Below are 18,430 nucleotides of genomic sequence, written 5' to 3' on the forward strand. Positions count from 1 at the left end.
TCCATTCTCCTGCTGACTGCATTAGGAAACACCCACAGTTGAGGGTCAGGGCTGAGGGGTTGGCGTCAGATGGCTGTCCACAATCTGGTAGGGTCCTTGGGAAAGATTTCAGGGGTGAGGTAACCTCATGTAGAAAAGAAAGCTTAGTAAGAATGAGAGTTGAGTTGGAGACTCCCCGGTGCTGTTTTCCCCTCCACCTCTCACCCCCCTCCCCCACTCCTGCCAATCACCGATTCTGACTATCAAGGCACAAAGGTAGAAAATCCCCTGGGGTTTCAGGCCAGGAAGCCTCTTATTGTCCGGCTCTGACGCTCAGCGAGGAGAATGGGAAAAGGCTGCCCTCCCCCCTTTCTCGCTCCCTGCCACGCTCGTCTTGCTTTTGCAAGTGAGAGAGAGAGAGAGAGAGGGAGGGAGGGGCGGGCGAGAGAGAGAGGTAGGGGGGTGTGTGTGTGTGTGGGGGGGGGGTAGGGTGTGTGTGTGTGTGTGTGTGTGTGTGTGTGTGTGTGTGTGTGTGTGTGTGTGTGTGTGTGTGTGTGTGTGTGTGTGTGTGTGTGTGTGTGTGTGTGTGTGTGTGTGTGTGTGTGTGTGTGTGTGTGTTGTGTAGCGAGGAGGATTGGGGGTGGGATTTCATGACGTTACCGGCTCCGCCTCCGGGTGTATAAAACGGGCGCTTGGCGCGCAACGACCCCAAGCAGCAGCTTTGAAGCTTCAGCAACCGAGCCCAACTCGGCTGAACTCAGCCTCACCGAACCCTATCCGAGACGCTCCGCGCTCTGGGCTTGCAAAAGCTCCCCGGTAAGCGTTGGAGGCCGACAAGTGTGTCGGAGGGGGCGGGCGAGGGTCTGGGCATACCTAGGATTCTCTGGCAACCATGGCATGCAGTTGCATCAACACGGCCGTGACCTGTTGCTGGCGAGACCCCAGCCCTGGGAGCCAAGGCTCCCATTTCCACCTCAGCCCCAGACCTTTTCTAGATGGGGGCATAAGAAACTGGGAGCTGAGTCGCGGGGCATAGGGCGGAACCCCTCCTCTCGGGTGTGAGCAATTTCTGGCTGCTCAGGGGCCCCTCTCGGGGGGCGTCTCCAAATCTTTAGATGTCGAAGCCCCGCCTCACTGTTGATCCTTGCTGGTCAGCCTTGCGGGGCGGGAGGAAGTGGGGGAACATTTGCTTACCCCCCTGGGCGATGGCAGCGCCAGTTACACAGTGTGGGCTTGGAGAGGAAGGATGGAACTGAGTCGGTGCTCACTTTTGATCTGTAGCCGAGGTCGGTCCCCCCTCCCTCCGGGAGATCTAGGAACCTTGCTTATTTGAAGCCCTGGGGGCGAGCGCCGAAAAGGAATGTGGCTATTGGGTGTGAGAAGGGGGTTCTCCCCAGAGCTGCTGGCTTTTACTGGGTTGAGTTCTGTTTAATCCCCAAAGAACCACAGGCCAGGGAACGGACACAATTGAGCTTCTCTGGCTTCTGGGTTGGGGTCTAGGATAAACGCTATAGTTTCCCCGCCAAAGAAAGAAGAGACTAATATTGATTGATCACCTACTAGGTGCCAGGCCACTGAACTATCGGGAGGTTTCACATGCCTTTTCTGAAATTAGTCCTTCCACAAACCTGTGAGGTATTGTTATTCCTACTTGCATATGAAGAAACTGAGGTTAGAGGAAAAGTGACTTGCCTTTGTCCCTTCAACATCCTCCTCCCATCCCCCCCCCCCAGCTCCTTTACTTGGTGGAGTGGGTATTGTAATTCACTCTTAGAGCTTAGGGATAATGAGCCCTATTGAAGGTCTTTTGTCTTGTTTTTCACCAGATCCTTCCTAGCATCCTCTTCAATTCCAGCCAGAATGCTGTGGCAGGCGCTTTGCAGATTTGGTCAAAAGCTGGTACGCAGACGTACACTGGAGCCAGGCATGGCTGAGACTCGCCTTGCTAGATGCCTGACCACTCTGGATTTAGTGGCCCTAGGTGTGGGCAGCACATTGGGTGCAGGCGTGTATGTCCTGGCTGGCGAGGTGGCCAAAGATAAAGCAGGACCATCCATTGTGATCTGCTTTTTGGTGGCCGCCCTATCTTCTATGTTGGCTGGGCTGTGCTATGCGGAGTTTGGTGCTCGGGTTCCCCGTTCTGGTTCTGCGTATCTCTACAGCTATGTCACTGTGGGTGAACTCTGGGCCTTCACCACTGGCTGGAACCTCATCCTCTCCTATGTCATCGGTGAGATGGTGGGGCAGGGGGCAACTGCACAACCAATGAAGGGGCATGGAGTCAGGAAATCTGGGTGGAGTGGTGAAGTGAGGTGTTCATTCACAGGACTTAAATATCCATAAATGCGTGTATTTGTTGAGGGGCTGGGAGGGTTGAAGTTGTGGAGAAATTGTTTGTTCTACTTACCTCTGTCTTGGTGTCCTTAATTGACTGGCTTTGGTTCTTAAAAGGTAAGAGTAGGTGAAAATAGCAGGTATTCTTGTGAGACTGGTCTGGGGGAGGGAGGAGAGGAGAGAGGAAACTTGACCCCGTGTTTCTGCCTCTGGTCCACCAGGTACAGCCAGTGTGGCCCGGGCCTGGAGCTCAGCTTTTGACAACCTGATTGGGAACCACATCTCTCAGACCCTGCAGGGGAGCATCTCACTGCACGTTCCCCATGTCCTCGCAGAATATCCAGACTTTTTTGCTATGGGCCTTGTGTTGTTGCTCACCGGTGAGGCAAGGGACAGGGACAGTGACGGGGGTGGGGCTAGTGGGGACTAGGCCTGGGAGCTTGTGGAGGTGAGAGCAGTGAGAAAGAAGAAGCTGGGAAGGAAAGGTCTGCACATAGAGGCAAGGAAACAAAGCTTGGACTGAGGCCTTTCTTTCCCACAGGATTGCTGGCTCTGGGGGCTAGTGAGTCAGCCCTGGTTACCAAAGTGTTCACGGTGGTGAATCTTTTGGTTCTCGGTTTTGTCATCATCTCTGGCTTCATTAAGGGAGATCTTCACAACTGGAAGCTCACAGAAGAGGACTACAAACTGGCCGTGGCTGGACTCAATGACACCTATAGGTTAGGAGATTCAGGAGATGCAGAGCTGGGAGCATGACGGGGAACAGAGGGATCTGCGCTGAGGGATTCTGGATTGGCAGTGGGGAGGAATGGGAGCCTAGGCCTTGAAGACCCAGCTAAATAGTTGGGCCTTAGAGAAAAGGAACAAGAGTTGGCGGAACACGCTCTTACCTTTTCTACCCCTTCTTTCACTTTAGCTTGGGCCCTCTGGGCTCTGGAGGGTTTGTACCTTTCGGCTTCGAGGGGATTCTCCGTGGAGCAGCGACCTGTTTCTATGCATTTGTTGGTTTCGACTGTATTGCTACCACTGGTAACACAGTCATTCCGTTCTGTCTGGGGCTTGGGCATCTGCGTGTGCTCAGGCGGTGTGCGGGTTGGAGTGGTAGAGGAGCGAGCCTGCTTCTCTGATTCAGAACCTTGTGCCCCTTCCTGCAGGGGAAGAGGCCCAGAATCCCCAGCGTTCCATCCCCACAGGCATTGTGATTTCACTCTTCGTCTGCTTTTTGGCCTATTTTGGTGTCTCTTCGGCACTCACACTCATGATGCCTTACTACCAGCTTCAACCCGAGAGCCCCTTGCCTGAGGCCTTTCTCTATACTGGATGGGACCCTGCCCGCTATGTTGTAGCCATCGGATCCCTCTGTGCTCTTTCTACCAGGTCAGTGTCAAATGTTTGTTTTCCTCTGCTGTCAGAGTCTCAGGTGATAGCGTTCCACACCAGAGAATACCACTTAAAAGGCCCTTAAGTAGTCCCTAAAACGGCTGTGAGCAGAAGGTGGAGACTCGTTAAGCTCACAGTCCTGAGGAGAGAGATGCCCCGTCAACGCCGCTCTGGGCGTACTTCTCTCCAGCCTCTTGGGCTCTATGTTCCCCATGCCTCGGGTGATCTACGCGATGGCAGAGGATGGCCTCCTGTTTCGTGTCCTTGCCCGGATCTACACCGGCACACACACCCCCATCGTGGCCACTGTGGTCTCTGGCATTATCGCAGGTGAAAACTCTTCTTTGCCCTTCCCCTCGTTGTTTCAGCAACTCCGTTCACTTTGCTCTTGCCTTTGCTCATGTTTTCTGCCCATCAATTTCAGCATTCATGGCATTCCTCTTTGAACTCACTGATCTGGTGGACCTCATGTCAATTGGGACCCTGCTTGCTTACTCCCTGGTGGCTATTTGTGTTCTCATCCTCAGGTGAGACTCCTTTCCTCTGCATGCTGTGGTTTGGGTTTTGAGTCTGAGATGAGGAGTGATGGGGACCTGCTCCTCCTTCTCTTCCTTCATCATCCTGACTTTCCTTGAGGAATAGGGACATCCCTCCCTGCCAAAAAGAGTGGCTACCCTTAATGGTGACGAGGAAGGTTAAGCTGCCTGGGAGAAGATGGTATAGTGGTTAAGGGTTGTTCTTAATACTGCCATCTTCCTCTTGTCTCAGGTATCAGCCTGACCAGGAGATGAGGAATGAGGAAGGTGAAGTGGAGTTGCAGGAGGAGAAGATCCATGAAGCAGAGAAGCTGACCCTACAGGGACTATTTTGTCCACTCAACTCCATCCCCACTCCACTCTCTGGCCAAGTTGTCTATGTTTGTTCCTCACTACTTGGTGAGCATTGGCATTTTTCTCTTGGGTCAGCACGATGGGAAGGAGGGGAGTGTGTGGCATTTGGTGGCTGAGAGAGGGTGACCCTCCTTGGAGCGGGGTGCCTAATGTCTTAATATGTTGCTCTCAAGAACTGGTTTTGATGTTTCTCAACTTGACCCTTGAAGCTCTACTGCTGAGTGTCCTTTGCCTGGTGCTGGCCCAGTGGTCCACTCCACTGCTTTCTGGAGACCCAGTGTGGATTGCAGTGTTTGTGCTGCTCCTGATGCTCATTACTGGGATCACTGGAGTCATCTGGAGACAGCCACAGAGCTCCACTCCACTTCACTTTAAGGTAAATGACCTCTTTTTTTCCCCTCCACCAACCCATCTTGGAAGAATACGTTCCAGATACCTTGCAGTCTCATACATATTCTTTCATTGGACAAGAAGGGAAAGATATAGGAGATACCTAGGCCAAAGATGTCTTCTCTGACCCTTCCTTTTCCATTTCCACAAATTCTGCATATTCTTGGAGTCCCATATGAGGTACACTACATGAATGGACACTGAAATACACAGCATGAGTAGGAGTCGGACTCTCCCTTTCCTGGCTTGAGTAGGTTAGGGATCTCTTTCTATATCACCCTGTGGTCTGTACAAAGAAGATTTTGCTTTGTTCCCAGGTACCTGCTTTGCCTCTCCTCCCACTAATGAGCATCTTTGTGAATATTTACCTTATGATGCAGATGACAGCTGGTACCTGGGCCCGATTTGGGGTCTGGATGCTGATTGGTAGGTATCCACTTGGGAAGAGTAGGCCTCTCGGGTCTCCTTTCCCACCTCCTTTCCCTCTTGAGTAGGAGCCCTAGTAAGCTTTTACAGGCCACTATTTTCCCTACCTCACAGCTACCTTTCCCTACTAGGGTTTGCTATCTACTTCGGCTATGGGATGCAGCACAGCCTGGAAGAGGTTAAGAGTGACCAACCCCCACTCAAGTCTAGGGCCAAAACTGTAGACCTGGATCTCAGCAGTGCCTGTACACATTCGATTTGACATCATCACACCTGAATGCTGTCTGTTCTCCCCGCACAATAATGGAGAGTACTCCTGACCACACAGAGAGCTAGGCTTCCCATGGGATGTTGGTGGGGCAACACAGATAGAGCTCTGTATTTATTGTGGAGTGAAGGATGTGTCTGCTCTTTCTTGTCTTTTTTTTTTCACTCGTCTACTTTTTAACTGTATCTGTAGCTGCTTACTGGCTTTTAAAAAATTATTAAAAGAAACTAGAAATAGAAACTATGTCTTGTTCTTTGCTTACTGGAGATGATATGGAGCCTGACTTTCAGTGTGGAGAGCTTCAGATAAGTGTCCTTTGTTTGCTGCCGTCACCGCAAAAGTATCTGCTGTGCCTGTGTGTGCTTTCTTGTTGGCTTGGGGTTTGAGTAGGGTGGTGTAAGTAGCCATCAAGTCTAGTCACACTTCAAGGAACGATCTTGAGATATGTTTTCCCCTTGCTACACAAAAGGTTAGGTTCTGAATCAGTAGACAGCAAGACTCGTCTCTGGGATTTGGGGGTGGACTCTGATCTCAACACTGGCATTGGTCAGGGCCTACACTGAGACCATTGTCTTCTGTTCCACCCCTTCTAGTTGGACCAGTCCCAGACTCCTATGACTACCTGGACAACAGAAATTTTGGCTGTGGTGTTTAGTACTTCTGGGAAGGGGTGGACAATAGGAGAGGATGGGTAAAGGACTGTGTATATGTATAGCTACTGGTTGTTGTAAGGAAACAGAGGTTAGAGCTCCTCAGACCAAGAAATATTCATTCCTCCATTTACTCAACAAACATATGAGGAGCGCCTGTAAAATGCTAGGCCCGTGCTGGGTGCTGCGGATACAAACATGAATAAAACATAGTCCCTGCCCTCAAGGAACTCACGATCTAGTGGGGGAGACAAGCAGGTAAACAGGAAACAATGCGATTTGTCTCAGGGCAGGGGTAAGTGCCGAGAGCTGCAGAGGCACAAAGAAGGATGTGCTTGACCTGAGTGCACCCTGCGGCTTGTGGGATCTTAGTTCCCCGACCAGGGATTAAACCCGGACCCTCTGCAGTGAAAGCGTGGAGTCCTAACCACTGGACCGCCAGTGAATTCCCTTGAGTAGGTGTTTATGAAGTGGACTGAGGGGGAGGGCTTATCTGCCAGTGAACAGTGTGAAAAGGCGTACTGTGTTGGGGGTATGACATAGTTTAATGTGGCTGGAGGGCAGCATATATGGGGTTGTGGTGAAAGGTAAGAGACCACACGAATAGCCTTGTATACCCTACCTAGGAATTCAGATGTTATCTTAAAATGGTGTGTGTGTGTGGAGCGGGGGAGGGGGTGTTGTCACTGAATGATTCCAAGCAAAAGGGGTGGTTGGATTTATTAGTCTGGCAGCAGCAAGGAGGATGGCTTGGAAGAGGGTGGGGGAAGTTAGAGCAGTGTGATAATAGCTGCCATTTATTCAGTATTTATTTTATGCCAGATACTGTGCATATAATCTCTTTTTAGTTCTTGCAATGACCCAATGAAGTAGATGTTATGGTAATTATTTTTTACAGATGAGGAAAACAGGTTTGTGGTAAGAGATATGCTGTAGGTCACATAACTTGGAGTGATCAGGGCCGGGATATGCACCCAGTTCTGACTCTGCAGCCTGTGCTCTTTAACCACTGTGTGACATTGCTAGCAGTAATTAGTTAGAAGAGCATCATAGTCATTTGGGCAAAATATTTCAGGATTTTTGGTCATTTGGATGTTGGAGCTAAGAAAGAAGTGGATGACTTAGATTTCTGGGTGAACTTTCTGGGTGAATCGTCAAATTATTAGCCAAGATGGAGAGCGTAAGAGGAAGAGCATATCTGGGGAAAGATAAATTCAGTTCCAGATATGCTGAGTTTATAAACATGTACATGAGTTTAGCTTCATATAGGTGAAGATACATAATCACCCATTGGAACTTGGAGCTAGGCTAGAGTTACAGATTTAGGAATCATCAACTCAGAGGGCAAATGAGTATGTAATGGAAGCTGTGTGTGGGGCTAAAGATTGCCTTGGGGCAAAATAAACAATCAAACTTTTGAAGCACAAATGATATCATTTCCTTTATGTACAAAGAACTCATAAAAAATAAGAAAGATGAATAACTTGACAGAAAAATGAGTACAGGTTATAGTGTTCAGAAAAAGAATATAAGATACCAACAAATATAAAAAAAGATACTGAACCTCACTCAACAAGAAATGCTAATTAAAACAACCATGAGAATTCAGTTCTTACCTTCCAGACTGGCAAAACAAATTTCGATGACAAGGCATTGGCAAAAGTGAGGGTAAACAGGCAATCTTATACATGATGGGGATATACATTCTTGTGACTTTTGCGGAGGGTAATTTGATGATACCAGAATTAAAAACACATTCTTTTTGATCTGACAATTTCATTTATAGGAATTAAAAATTTACGTATATGAGGATATTTACAGTAACATTATTCATAATAGCGTAAAACTTGGAAGCTACCTGATGTGCACTGGCCAGGAACTAGTTAAGTTATATTAATTCAGTGGAAGACATACAGCCATTTAAAAGATGAGATCTTGCTTTCCTGGACATAAAAGCTCATTATAAATCTAGGTTAAATAAAACAACATGGCATTTACTCAAAAAAAGAGAAAAAAAAGATAGAATTATATGTGCCAAGAGGTGATATGGAAAGAGCTCCAAGTCACACTTTAAGTAGAGACAAAACAAAATGGAACAAAAACCCCAAGGTGCAGAATATTTGTGTGAAAGAGCAAAAGAGGATGCATTTATACCTTTTATTCTTTTTGAAAAATTAACCAGAAACCTCTGGTTTCTCCTCTGTACTTTTTCAGTTTTTCACCAGGTACAAACATTATTTTATTTTTTAAAAAATTAAAAAGAAAAATTTTTTTTGGCTGCACGTATGGGATCTTAGTTCCCTGTCCAGGGATCCAACGTATGTCCCCTGTGGTGGAAGCGTGGAGTCAACCACTGGACCGCCAGGGAAGTCCCCAAACATTAGTTTTTAAATTGCTTTTAAAAATCAGTATGATAGTAAAAGATTGGAGGAACTCTAACATTGAAGTGATACAGGAGGAGGAGGACTCAGTGTAGGAGGAGGTGGAAACAGGAGAGTGATGTGGAAGTCTAGGGAGGAAGGGACCTCTCAGGTAGCAGTCAACAATGCCAAATGCTGCCTAGAGAGCCGAGTTAAATAAGATGAGGACAGAAAGGGTTCATTGGTTTTGTCAGTTAGTAGGTAATTGATCACTTCAAGAACAGTTTCTGTCAAGATGGTGGGGGGGACTGCAGTGGATTGTGAGTGGAGGGTGAGGAAGAGGACCTGGGCTATAGGCGAGCATTTCAGGGCACCGCTGGAGGGAGCTGAAGGAGAGGTTTGGGTTTTTTGTTTTGTTTCAAGATGGGCAATTCTTGCATTTACATGCTTAAAGGAGATTGTCAGTGGAGAGAGCGATAAATCCCGGCACTACTGTTTAAATAAATCTTTTGTGGAGGAAGGAGTAGTTCTTTGATTTGGTACTCTAGGTCTTTTTTCATTCAGTGCCGTGTTTCCCAGACCTCAGACAGGTAAGTATAGCCTTCATGAATTTTTCTCTTTTTGTGTAATTCCTGTACTATTTAAAAAAAAACACCAAATTTTAAGCTTAAATACACTTCTTTAAAAAAGAAAACATTTACCACTATCATAAGTGGAAAACAAAGTATTTTCCTAATACACATTAAAATATCCAACTATTAAAAAATGTTTGGCTGTGCACCACCTAAAATAATCACATATACCATATTTTGGAAACAGTTAACACAGTGAATAATATCTCCGTAGGACACTACGCTTGACGCTGGAGTAGAAAATTGCTTTAGGCATGGTCTAACCTTGATCTCCTCAAGGAGCCAGAGATAAAATTGGCCCAAATAAGTACAGACACAAAGTGGGAAATAATAGAGGTCTAAGAGAGGTCTGAACGAAGTACCATGGGAATTCCCATGAAGGAGTTCTGTGAAGTCTTCATGGAAGCTGAGGCTTTTAAGCTGTGCTTTAAAGGATGGGTAAAATACGTAATTTCAGATATGGTGGGAGAGCATTTCAGGAAGAGGGAACCTTGTGCACAAAGGCAAGAAGATGGGAAAGTTTATAATTCAGTTTGCCCAGAGCCTAGGATTTTGAAGTGAAGTGGAAAAAGAAGGCAGGAAAGGCAGATTCCAGTCACTCTAGAACTCAATTCCAGGGCCTGCAAGTAAAAGGCAGGAAGTGTGTGGATAAGAGTGTTACAATATGTGAAGGAGAGAGTGGGTCTGTGATTTGTTTCAATGAATTAACCTCAGCTACCTACTCATATGGTTATATCCTAGATTTTGCCAGAATGTCACCTCTGAAATCACTATTTCAAACATCAAATTCTCTGTCTACATCTTCCCAAGCTCCAGCTCATTTGCTCAAGTAACCCCACTGCAACAATTCTTTGACCTCGTGAATCCTCCAATTCACACTCCCCTGCTCCCCAGATACACCTTCTCTGTGTTTATCAGTTTCCTCCAATCTTTGCTTGTTCCCTTTACCACTTAAATTTCTGAATTTATTATCATTATCACTCTTGCGAATATCTTCACCTCACTAGGCAATACTCCCGAGTCCTCTCCACCCCACCCAGAGGAATCCAAACATCTTCTCCATACTGTCACCTGTGTAGCTCAGGATTGTTGGAGGCAATCACACAGCTGGGCAGATTAATGATCATCAACCTTGATCAGGCCCTCAAAGAGGATTTCTGCCGGAAATCATCTTTTTCTCTCCGATTCCCCTGCTCTCTGAGACAACTGTTTCTTACCTTCCTCACATTCTTCAAATCTCTCCCTCCTACTGTCTGCTGTTGACTTTGCCTCATACTTTATTGCAAAAACGCATGCCCATCAGATAAAAACTCCCTTATCTTCCTGTGGATTTTTCTTTTAATGGAAATAGCTTTTCTTTTTTTCCCCTAATGATAAAAATGTGTTCATTGTAGGACATTGAAAAACTGAAAGATATAAAGAAGAAAGTAAAGATTCTCCCAAATCCCAACACTCAAAGATAAACATTGTTAATATTTTGGTAAATACTCTTCCAGACATTTTCATTCAAATATGCATACATAAGTGTTTATCTTTTCTGTGAGACAGTTTACATATTAGTGGGATTGGTTGGTCGCTGTAGCCACTTCTGTCTCTTCCCATTCACACCCAGGTGGAGACCATCCCAATAGTTTTCTTAAATTGAAGTATAGAGTTGATTTACAATATTCTGTTAGTTTCAGGTGTACAGCATAGTGATTCAGCTTTGTTGCAGATTCTTTTCCATTTATAGGTTATTATAATATATTGGCTATAATTCCCTGTGCTATACAGTAAATCCTTGTTGCTTATCTATTGTATGTGTAGTAGTTTTTTTAGTCACTCAAATCTATAAAATCATACTTCTTAAAAATTAGTTAATTAATTGATTTTTATTTTTGGCTGCATTGGGTCTTCATTGCTGTGTGCGAGCTTTCTCTAGTTGCGGCGAGCAGGGGCTTCTCACTGCGGTGGCTTTTCTTGTTGCGGAGCACGGGCTCTAGGCATGTGGGCTTCAGTAGTGTGGCACGCAGGCTCAGTAGTTGTGGCACACGGGCTTAGTTGCTTTGCGGCATGTGGGATCTTCCCGGACCAGGGCCCCAACCCGTGTCCCCTGCATTGGCAGGCGGATTCTTAACCACTGCACCACCAGGGAAGTCCCTACACCTTTTTGAGCAGTTGGTAACTTTTTTCTTTTTTTAAACTCAACGGTAGGATATAGGTATTTCCCAAGTTTTATAACTCTACGTTGTTTTCACAGCAGTGTTTTTAAAGGCTGTATAAGTATGCCACTATATGGTACTAATGTACACTAGGTTGTATAAATAGTCCACATTTAACTAGGTGAACACATAAGAGATTTACAACGCCTCAGTGAACATTTCTGTTAATCTATCTTTGCAAAATTTTCCAATTTCTTCTTTAGGAAAATTCCTAGAAGAGGAATTGTTGGGAAACGGTACACACATTTAAGGCTTTGATACCAATTGCCAAACTGCCCTCCAGAAAATTTGCAGTAATTTGTACTCCTAACCAACAGTGCACAAGAGTGCCTGTTTTGTGCATCTTGTCAATTTGAGGTTTTGTTAATCTTTTTAACCTTTGCCAATCCGATAAATGAAAAAAATTCACCTTGCTTTATTATTTGCATTTCTTTGATTACTGGTGGGGTTGAACATCTCTTCATGTGTTTATTGGCTATTTATATTTCTTCCTGTGCAAATTGTCTGATCAAGTCCTTCGCTGATTTATGTGCTAGACTATTTGTTTTTTTAATTTTAAGAGCTCTTACTGTTTATCTGTTATATATGTTGAAAAAATCTTTTTCTTATCTGTGGTTTGTCTTTCAACCTTGCTTATAGTACCATTCAGAAGATTTTAATTTTTATGTGGTAAAACTTATCATTATTTTTCCTTTTGATTCTGGTTTCAGGTCACGTTTAGATCTTGTCATGTTTATAAAATACTCACCCAAACTTCCTTTAGAAGTTTTATGATTCAATTTAATCTTTGATGAATCCAGAGTTCATTTTGGTATATGAAGTAAGGCAGGGATCTGGTTTTATTTATTTTTTTAAATGGCTATCCGGTTGTTTCAATACTTTTTCCGGACCAGCTCTTTTCTCCACTGATTTGAATCATTTCTATATATACTCGGGCCTGTTTGTGGACTGTATTTTGTTCCATTTATCTGTCTGCATGCACTATTACCATACAGTTGTATTTATGGTAGTTTTAATATCTGGTAGAACAAGCCCCTGTCCCTTACTTTATTATTACTTTTGTTTTTAGAATTTTCCAGACCATAATTGCGTATTTACTCTGGAGGTGTTTTTCTTCTTTTAACAAGGTGTAATGCTACCTTCTGCACTACTTTGCATTCTCGGTTGCTTACTCTCTTTTAATCCAGTCTATTAATGAGAGTCTTAATAAGCGCTCATTAGAGTCCAAGTTGTTCACCTGCCTTATGTAACAATCTCTTTCAACATTTCTGCACTAAATTGTTAAAGGGTTGCAGTGGAAAATTTATAGTTTATGCTAGGGGTAAGGTAAGATAATTTACAGCATGTTGAGTGCTGCTTAATGGTATTTTACTACTCACTCTTGCATGTCCTCCCCAATATGTAACTGCTTCTTTTATGATCTCTTTTCCTCTTCTCTCTTTGACTTTTTTTTTCTGTCTCTTAATTCTCATTTACTTTTAACATCTAGAGAGGCCATCTAGATCAAAACCAAAAACATTGGGGCCACCCATACAACATAAGGGTTTTTTACCCTTTCTGCATATTTTCCTTTATTCCACTGGCCCTTTCAGTGCAGTGGTGTCAGCTCAGTGAGTAGCCCTGACTTTGGAGTCTTATTTGCAGTCAGTATTAATCAACAGAGTCATTTGATTCCTGTATGCCTGATATAATCTTGGATAATATAATATCCATTCTACTACAGACATTATTAATCACTAAGAGCTCTAAAAGGACCCCTGTGGGCTTGAGAGCTGAGGTCTAATTATTGTCCTGTTTCTTCATCTGTTCATCCGTGAACAAAGGAGTTATGCTAGAGCCAGGAGCTTGGGTGGAATGATAGAAGTTGGGAGCCCTTAACTGCCAACCAGGAAATGGGGAGTGATAATGGGAACTAACATTCTTTAAGTACCTACCATATGCCAGCCACTGTTCTAGATGCTTTATGTACACTATTGCATTGAACCAGAAGCCTAGAATTACTTTTACTTTTATTCCCATCTTACAGATGAGGAAATTGAGGCGCTGAGATTCTAAGTAGCTAGCGCCAGCTCACGCAGTATGTAGTGCGTGAGGATTCAGTCAATTATGGGATACCACCAGACTTCTTCCCCTAATTTAGCAATCTAGGATTGTGAAATATATATTAAGTTGCAGGATTTAATAGAGGAGGATCCAAAAGAAAAGTAGTTAATAGCAGTACTTCCTGTTTTCCCCCTTTTCTTCACTATACTATGTGATCTAGATGCAGAAAATTTTGAAGAGGGAAAAGAAATTATTTTTAGAAATCCCATCTTTTCCACGATAAATAACGACTGACTCTGAGACTCTTAGGGTCAGGAGGCAACTCTGTTAGTGTTCCCAGACTTGAAGCCACAATCTCTTCTCTTCATCTTGTTAGCCAGCTCCACATCTGGCTTGACTGAGGTGCACAAGGCTTAAAAGGGGGATATGTGAGGGAAGGGGTGGGAGGCTTGTTAATGCTTTGATTTGGCGTGTCCCCAAATTTGGAGGCCTCATGCCTTAACACTGTTGTCTCTGAGTGGAGATTTTAGTAGAGGCCAACTCCTTGGTTGCAAGCATCACTCATAGATTTAGCTGGAATCAAACATGTTCACATATATATATTCCATACCATCCCTGAAACCATTTGTTTGGAGTTGGGTAGGACCCCTGCCCTTGCTGTGAGCCTGCAGGGGAGTCACTGTGTAGTTTCCTTCAGATTTGACAATGGCAGGGCAGCAGAAACATGTCTTGGAACTACAGGGTTGTTCAGTCTCCTCAACTTCTTTTTTTTTAATTAATTAATTAATTAGTTTTTATTTTTGGCTGCATTTGGTCTTCATTGCTGCTCGCAAGCTTTCTCTAGTTGCAGCAAGCGGAGGCTACCCTTTGTTGCTGTGCGTGGGCTTCTCATTGCAGTGGCTTCTCTTGTTGCGGAGCATGGGCTCTAGGCGCGTGGGCTTCAGTCGTTGTGGCTCTCCGGCTCTAGAGTGAAGCCTCAGTAGCTGTGGTGCACGGGCTTGGTTGCTCTGAGGCATGTGGGATCTTCCCAGACCAGGGCTCGAACTCGTGTCCCCTGCATTGGCAGGTGGATTCTTTTTTTTTTTTAATAAATTTATTTATTTTATTTATTTATTTTTGGCCATGTTGGGTCTTCGTTGCTGTGTGTGGGCTTTCTCTAGCTGCGGTGAGTGGGGGCTACTCTTCATTGTGGTGTGCAGGCTTCTCACTGCGGTGGCTTTTTTTGTTGCGGAACACGGGCTTTAGGTGCAGGGGCTTCAGTAGTTGTGGCTCACGGGCTCTTAAGAGTGCAGGCTGAGCAGTTGTGGTGCACGGGCTTAGTTGCTCCGCGGCATGTGGGATCTTCTCGGACCACGGCTCGAACCCGTGTTCCCTGCATTGGCAGGCGGATTCTTAACCACTGCGCCACCAGGGAAGGCCTTCTCAACTTCTTATATTTCTGACCTTTGCACTCTTGAATAACCATTGGGCAACACTGTTTACTTTCCGTTTCTTCCTCCCTCCCTCTGTCCCTGTTCTTTCTTTTGTTTGTTTGTTTTTGCAGTATGCGGGCCTCTCACTGCTGTGGCCTCTCCCGTTGCGGAGCACAGGCTTCCGGATGCGCAGGCTCAGCGGCCATGGCTCACGGGCCCAGGCACGCCGCGGCATGTGGGATCTTCCCGGACCGGGGCACAAACCCGTGTCCCCTGCATCGGCAGGCGGACTCTCAACCACTGTGCCACCAGGGAAGCCCTGTCCCTTTTCTTTTTTTCTTTCGAAGGCCTGCTCTCCTCTTTCCTGTAACCCTCGCCATCTGCACTCTTCCCGCAGTAACTGCAGTATGTTTCAGTATTGCACTATACTCCCTCACTTTCATTGATTCTCACCCCGGCTCTCTGAACTGCATCCCCAGAACTTCACGCCTGGACTGTGCCCAGAAACTCAGGCTTCGAGATGAAGGGAAAACGTCAATTGGGAGAGGCCTCTCATTGACATCGCTATGGGGGGAGGAGCTTTCCAAGCGTCTTCACTGGCACTGGGGACTTGGTTTGCGCAGGGAGCACTGTGGCGTCGGCTGTCCTGGCGGAGGTGTACAGGTTAGTTGTTTCTAACTAGCAAGGAGATGCGGTCGTTAGGTCAACACTTTTTAAAGTGGCCCTGAGGCAGTGATTTCGAACTATGGAGCTGACTCTCCGGTGAAGGAAGACGGGGAAAGACAGGGTTTTGGGACTTGAAGTATGGAGAGTGGTGCGGCACAGGGACTTGGAAGAAGTATGTGGAGTGGTGCGGCGGCGCGGGACTTGGATGAAGTATGTGGAGTGGTGCGCCGGCCCGGGGGTGGGTGGGTGGGGGGGGCGAAGGACCGTCAGTGATTGGATGCTTAGAACGTATGTGCGTCGGGGTCAGGGGATTTTGAACCAATTAGGCGGATTGTCCTTAGAAAAGAAGTCCGACGAAAATTTCCCCTGAGCCGGAAACCCGTGGCCGGAGTCCCGTCGCCGGAGACCCGTGGCCGGAGTCCCGTTGCCGGACCGCTTGCTGCTGCCTCTCATTAACTGCTTTTTCTGGGTTTTAAAATTTCCTCGGCATTTTTTTTGGGTAACAACTAACAGGAAAACTTTGAGAAGAAATTTATTGAGAAGCTGGAGAATAAAGGATAGAATATTAAAATATTTTCTTATTTCGTAGGCCTGAACCGGAGATTTAAAAATGGACGCCGTTGATATTCGTTTCATGGACTTTAAAGGTATTTAGCTTTGCACTAGAAAATGTCAGACTGTTCGCTACCTTATCTAAGATCTTCTGAATGTATTTTCTTTCCTAATTTTATCTCTTTGGCCTATTCACAGCTCCAAGTTTTCTCCTATAGGTATCGGAAAGCAGTGTTGATGTTTAAGACACCGGAACCCTTTTATAAACTAGCGTAGGGAAATAGAATTCACAATTCACAGCTTGTTTTCTCAGGATTTTTGTGGCATGCATAATAACACTGGTTTAATCTGAAATAGAAATCTCCTGCGTTAAAAGTACATTAAAAAATTACGGCTAGATCCTGAAGTGCCTTTCCATAATCATCAGTTAAAAATAAATTATATCCTGTGAAGCTTTAGTTTTTTTTTTTTTTTTTTTTTTTTTTTTGCGGTACGCGGGCCTGTCACTATTGTGGCCTCTCGCGTTGCGGAGCACACAGGCTCCGGATGCGCAGGCTCAGCGGCCATGGCTCACGGGCGCAGCCGCTCCGCGGCATGTGAGATCCTCCTGGACCGGGGCACGAACCCGTGTCCCCTGCATCGGCAGGCGGACTCTCAACCATTGCGCCACCAGGGAAGCCCTCTATGGATGATATTTGTGGGAGTTCTTAGTAAACAGAAGCAATTCGATGGACTAGACCCCAGATTCCTCGACCATGCCAGATATGGGAGAGTTCACCATACTTCTTTTTTTCTGGGGACATGATTAGACCTGTGGTACATTTGCATTCACGTTTATATAATAATGAAATATGTTGTAACCAGGGTGGCTACAAATCTATGCTTTAAGAAAGTTTAGGTCAGTATTTTGTTAATGCTTGTCATTTTAAAACAGCAACAAAGCCCACTACCACCTACCAGAAGTTTTAATTTAGGATATACTATCTTAAAGATATAAGTATTGAATAGGGATTATGACTTTTAAGTATATGGTATTTGAGACCTGGTATTTACATAAATATTTGAAGCACACAGAAAAGTAAGGAGAATAATATAATGAACGCCTCTAAAACTACCACTAAGTTTTGTTGAATCTTCACATTTTGTCATATGCTTCAGATATTTCACTGTTCCAAAGAATGAAAAGATTGAGGTGCCCGTTTTTCATCATTTGAAGTATTACATAAATTGTATCATTTTGTATAGTTTTTTCCCTGCAACTTGTATTTTTTGCTCAGTATTATGTTTTGGATATTTACCCATATGGATATTTTAGCTCTAGTTCATTTATTTACACCGCTGACTAGTAATAATACATTGAATATAAGTGTACCACAATTTATCTAATCTCAACAGCATTACAACATTGTGTTTTGTAGTGTTTATTAGGAGCTTTCAAAAATTTTTGACTGCCACCTATGGCAAGGAAATATTATATTTTACATCACATCCCAGTATCAAAAGTTTAATGAAATCATTTTACCCTTATTACACACAGCACACTATGATATTTCCTATTCTATGCTTTTTCATTTACAAAATGTTGGTTATGACTCACTAAATTTATTTCTTGAGCACTAGTGGATGAGGCTCTAGGGCAGTGCTGTACAGTTGAAACACAGTGCAAACACAGATAATTTTATATTTCCTAGTACCACATTAGAAAAGGTTAAACAGATGAAATTAATTTTAACAATACAGATTATTTAGCTCAGTACATCCAAAATGTTATCATACCAACATGTAATTGATATAAAAATTATTAATGATATTTACATTCTTTTTTTTTTCTGTACAAAGTCTTTGAAATTTGGTATGTATTTTATAGTTAAAGCATATCTCATTTTGGACTTGCCACATTTCAAGCGCTCAATAGTCACATGTGGCTAGTGGCTGCTCTATAGTGGCAGTGCTATTCTCGGGTGTACATTAAGAAGTTTTACTGCTGGGTCAAAAGCTACAAGCATGTTTAACTTAACAAATATTACCAAATTGCTGTCCACAGTAGTTTTAACAATTTATACTCCCTCTTCTTTTCTCTTTCCCTATATTATTGCTAATATTCGGTATTGCCAGACTTTAGAAATTGTTCATGAGTGAAGGGTTTTTAAAATTAATTAATTAATTAGTTTTGGCTGCATTGGGTCTTCATTGCTGCGCGCAGGCTTTCTCTAGTTGCGGTGAGTGGGGGCTGCTCTTTGTTGTGGT

General features: G+C 44.6%; 2 protein-coding genes across 2 annotated transcripts in view; both read left to right on the plus strand.

The window, feature by feature from the left end:
* Positions 1–715: 715 nt before the first annotated feature.
* Positions 716–5,860, plus strand: SLC7A3 (solute carrier family 7 member 3). The gene is made up of 12 exons (XM_060002957.1): positions 716–795; positions 1,806–2,209; positions 2,535–2,693; positions 2,855–3,032; positions 3,230–3,342; positions 3,468–3,690; positions 3,884–4,023; positions 4,118–4,220; positions 4,462–4,628; positions 4,793–4,959; positions 5,291–5,399; positions 5,531–5,860. Exons 2-12 carry the CDS (start codon positions 1,840–1,842, stop codon positions 5,659–5,661), a joined length of 1,860 nt encoding a protein of 619 aa, XP_059858940.1. The 5' UTR covers positions 716–795; positions 1,806–1,839; the 3' UTR covers positions 5,662–5,860.
* A 10,372-nt stretch (positions 5,861–16,232) lies between these two features.
* Positions 16,233–18,430, plus strand: part of TEX11 (testis expressed 11) — a 348,927-nt gene continuing 346,729 nt past the window's right edge. Inside the window, exon 1 of the mRNA XM_060003090.1 lies at positions 16,233–16,278. Coding sequence (XP_059859073.1) covers positions 16,242–16,278 — 37 coding nt within the window. The 5' untranslated portion in view covers positions 16,233–16,241. The remainder of the gene's footprint in view (positions 16,279–18,430) is intronic.

The sequence above is a fragment of the Delphinus delphis genome, chromosome X, assembly GCF_949987515.2.
Source record: "Delphinus delphis chromosome X, mDelDel1.2, whole genome shotgun sequence".
NCBI lineage: Eukaryota > Metazoa > Chordata > Mammalia > Artiodactyla > Delphinidae > Delphinus > Delphinus delphis.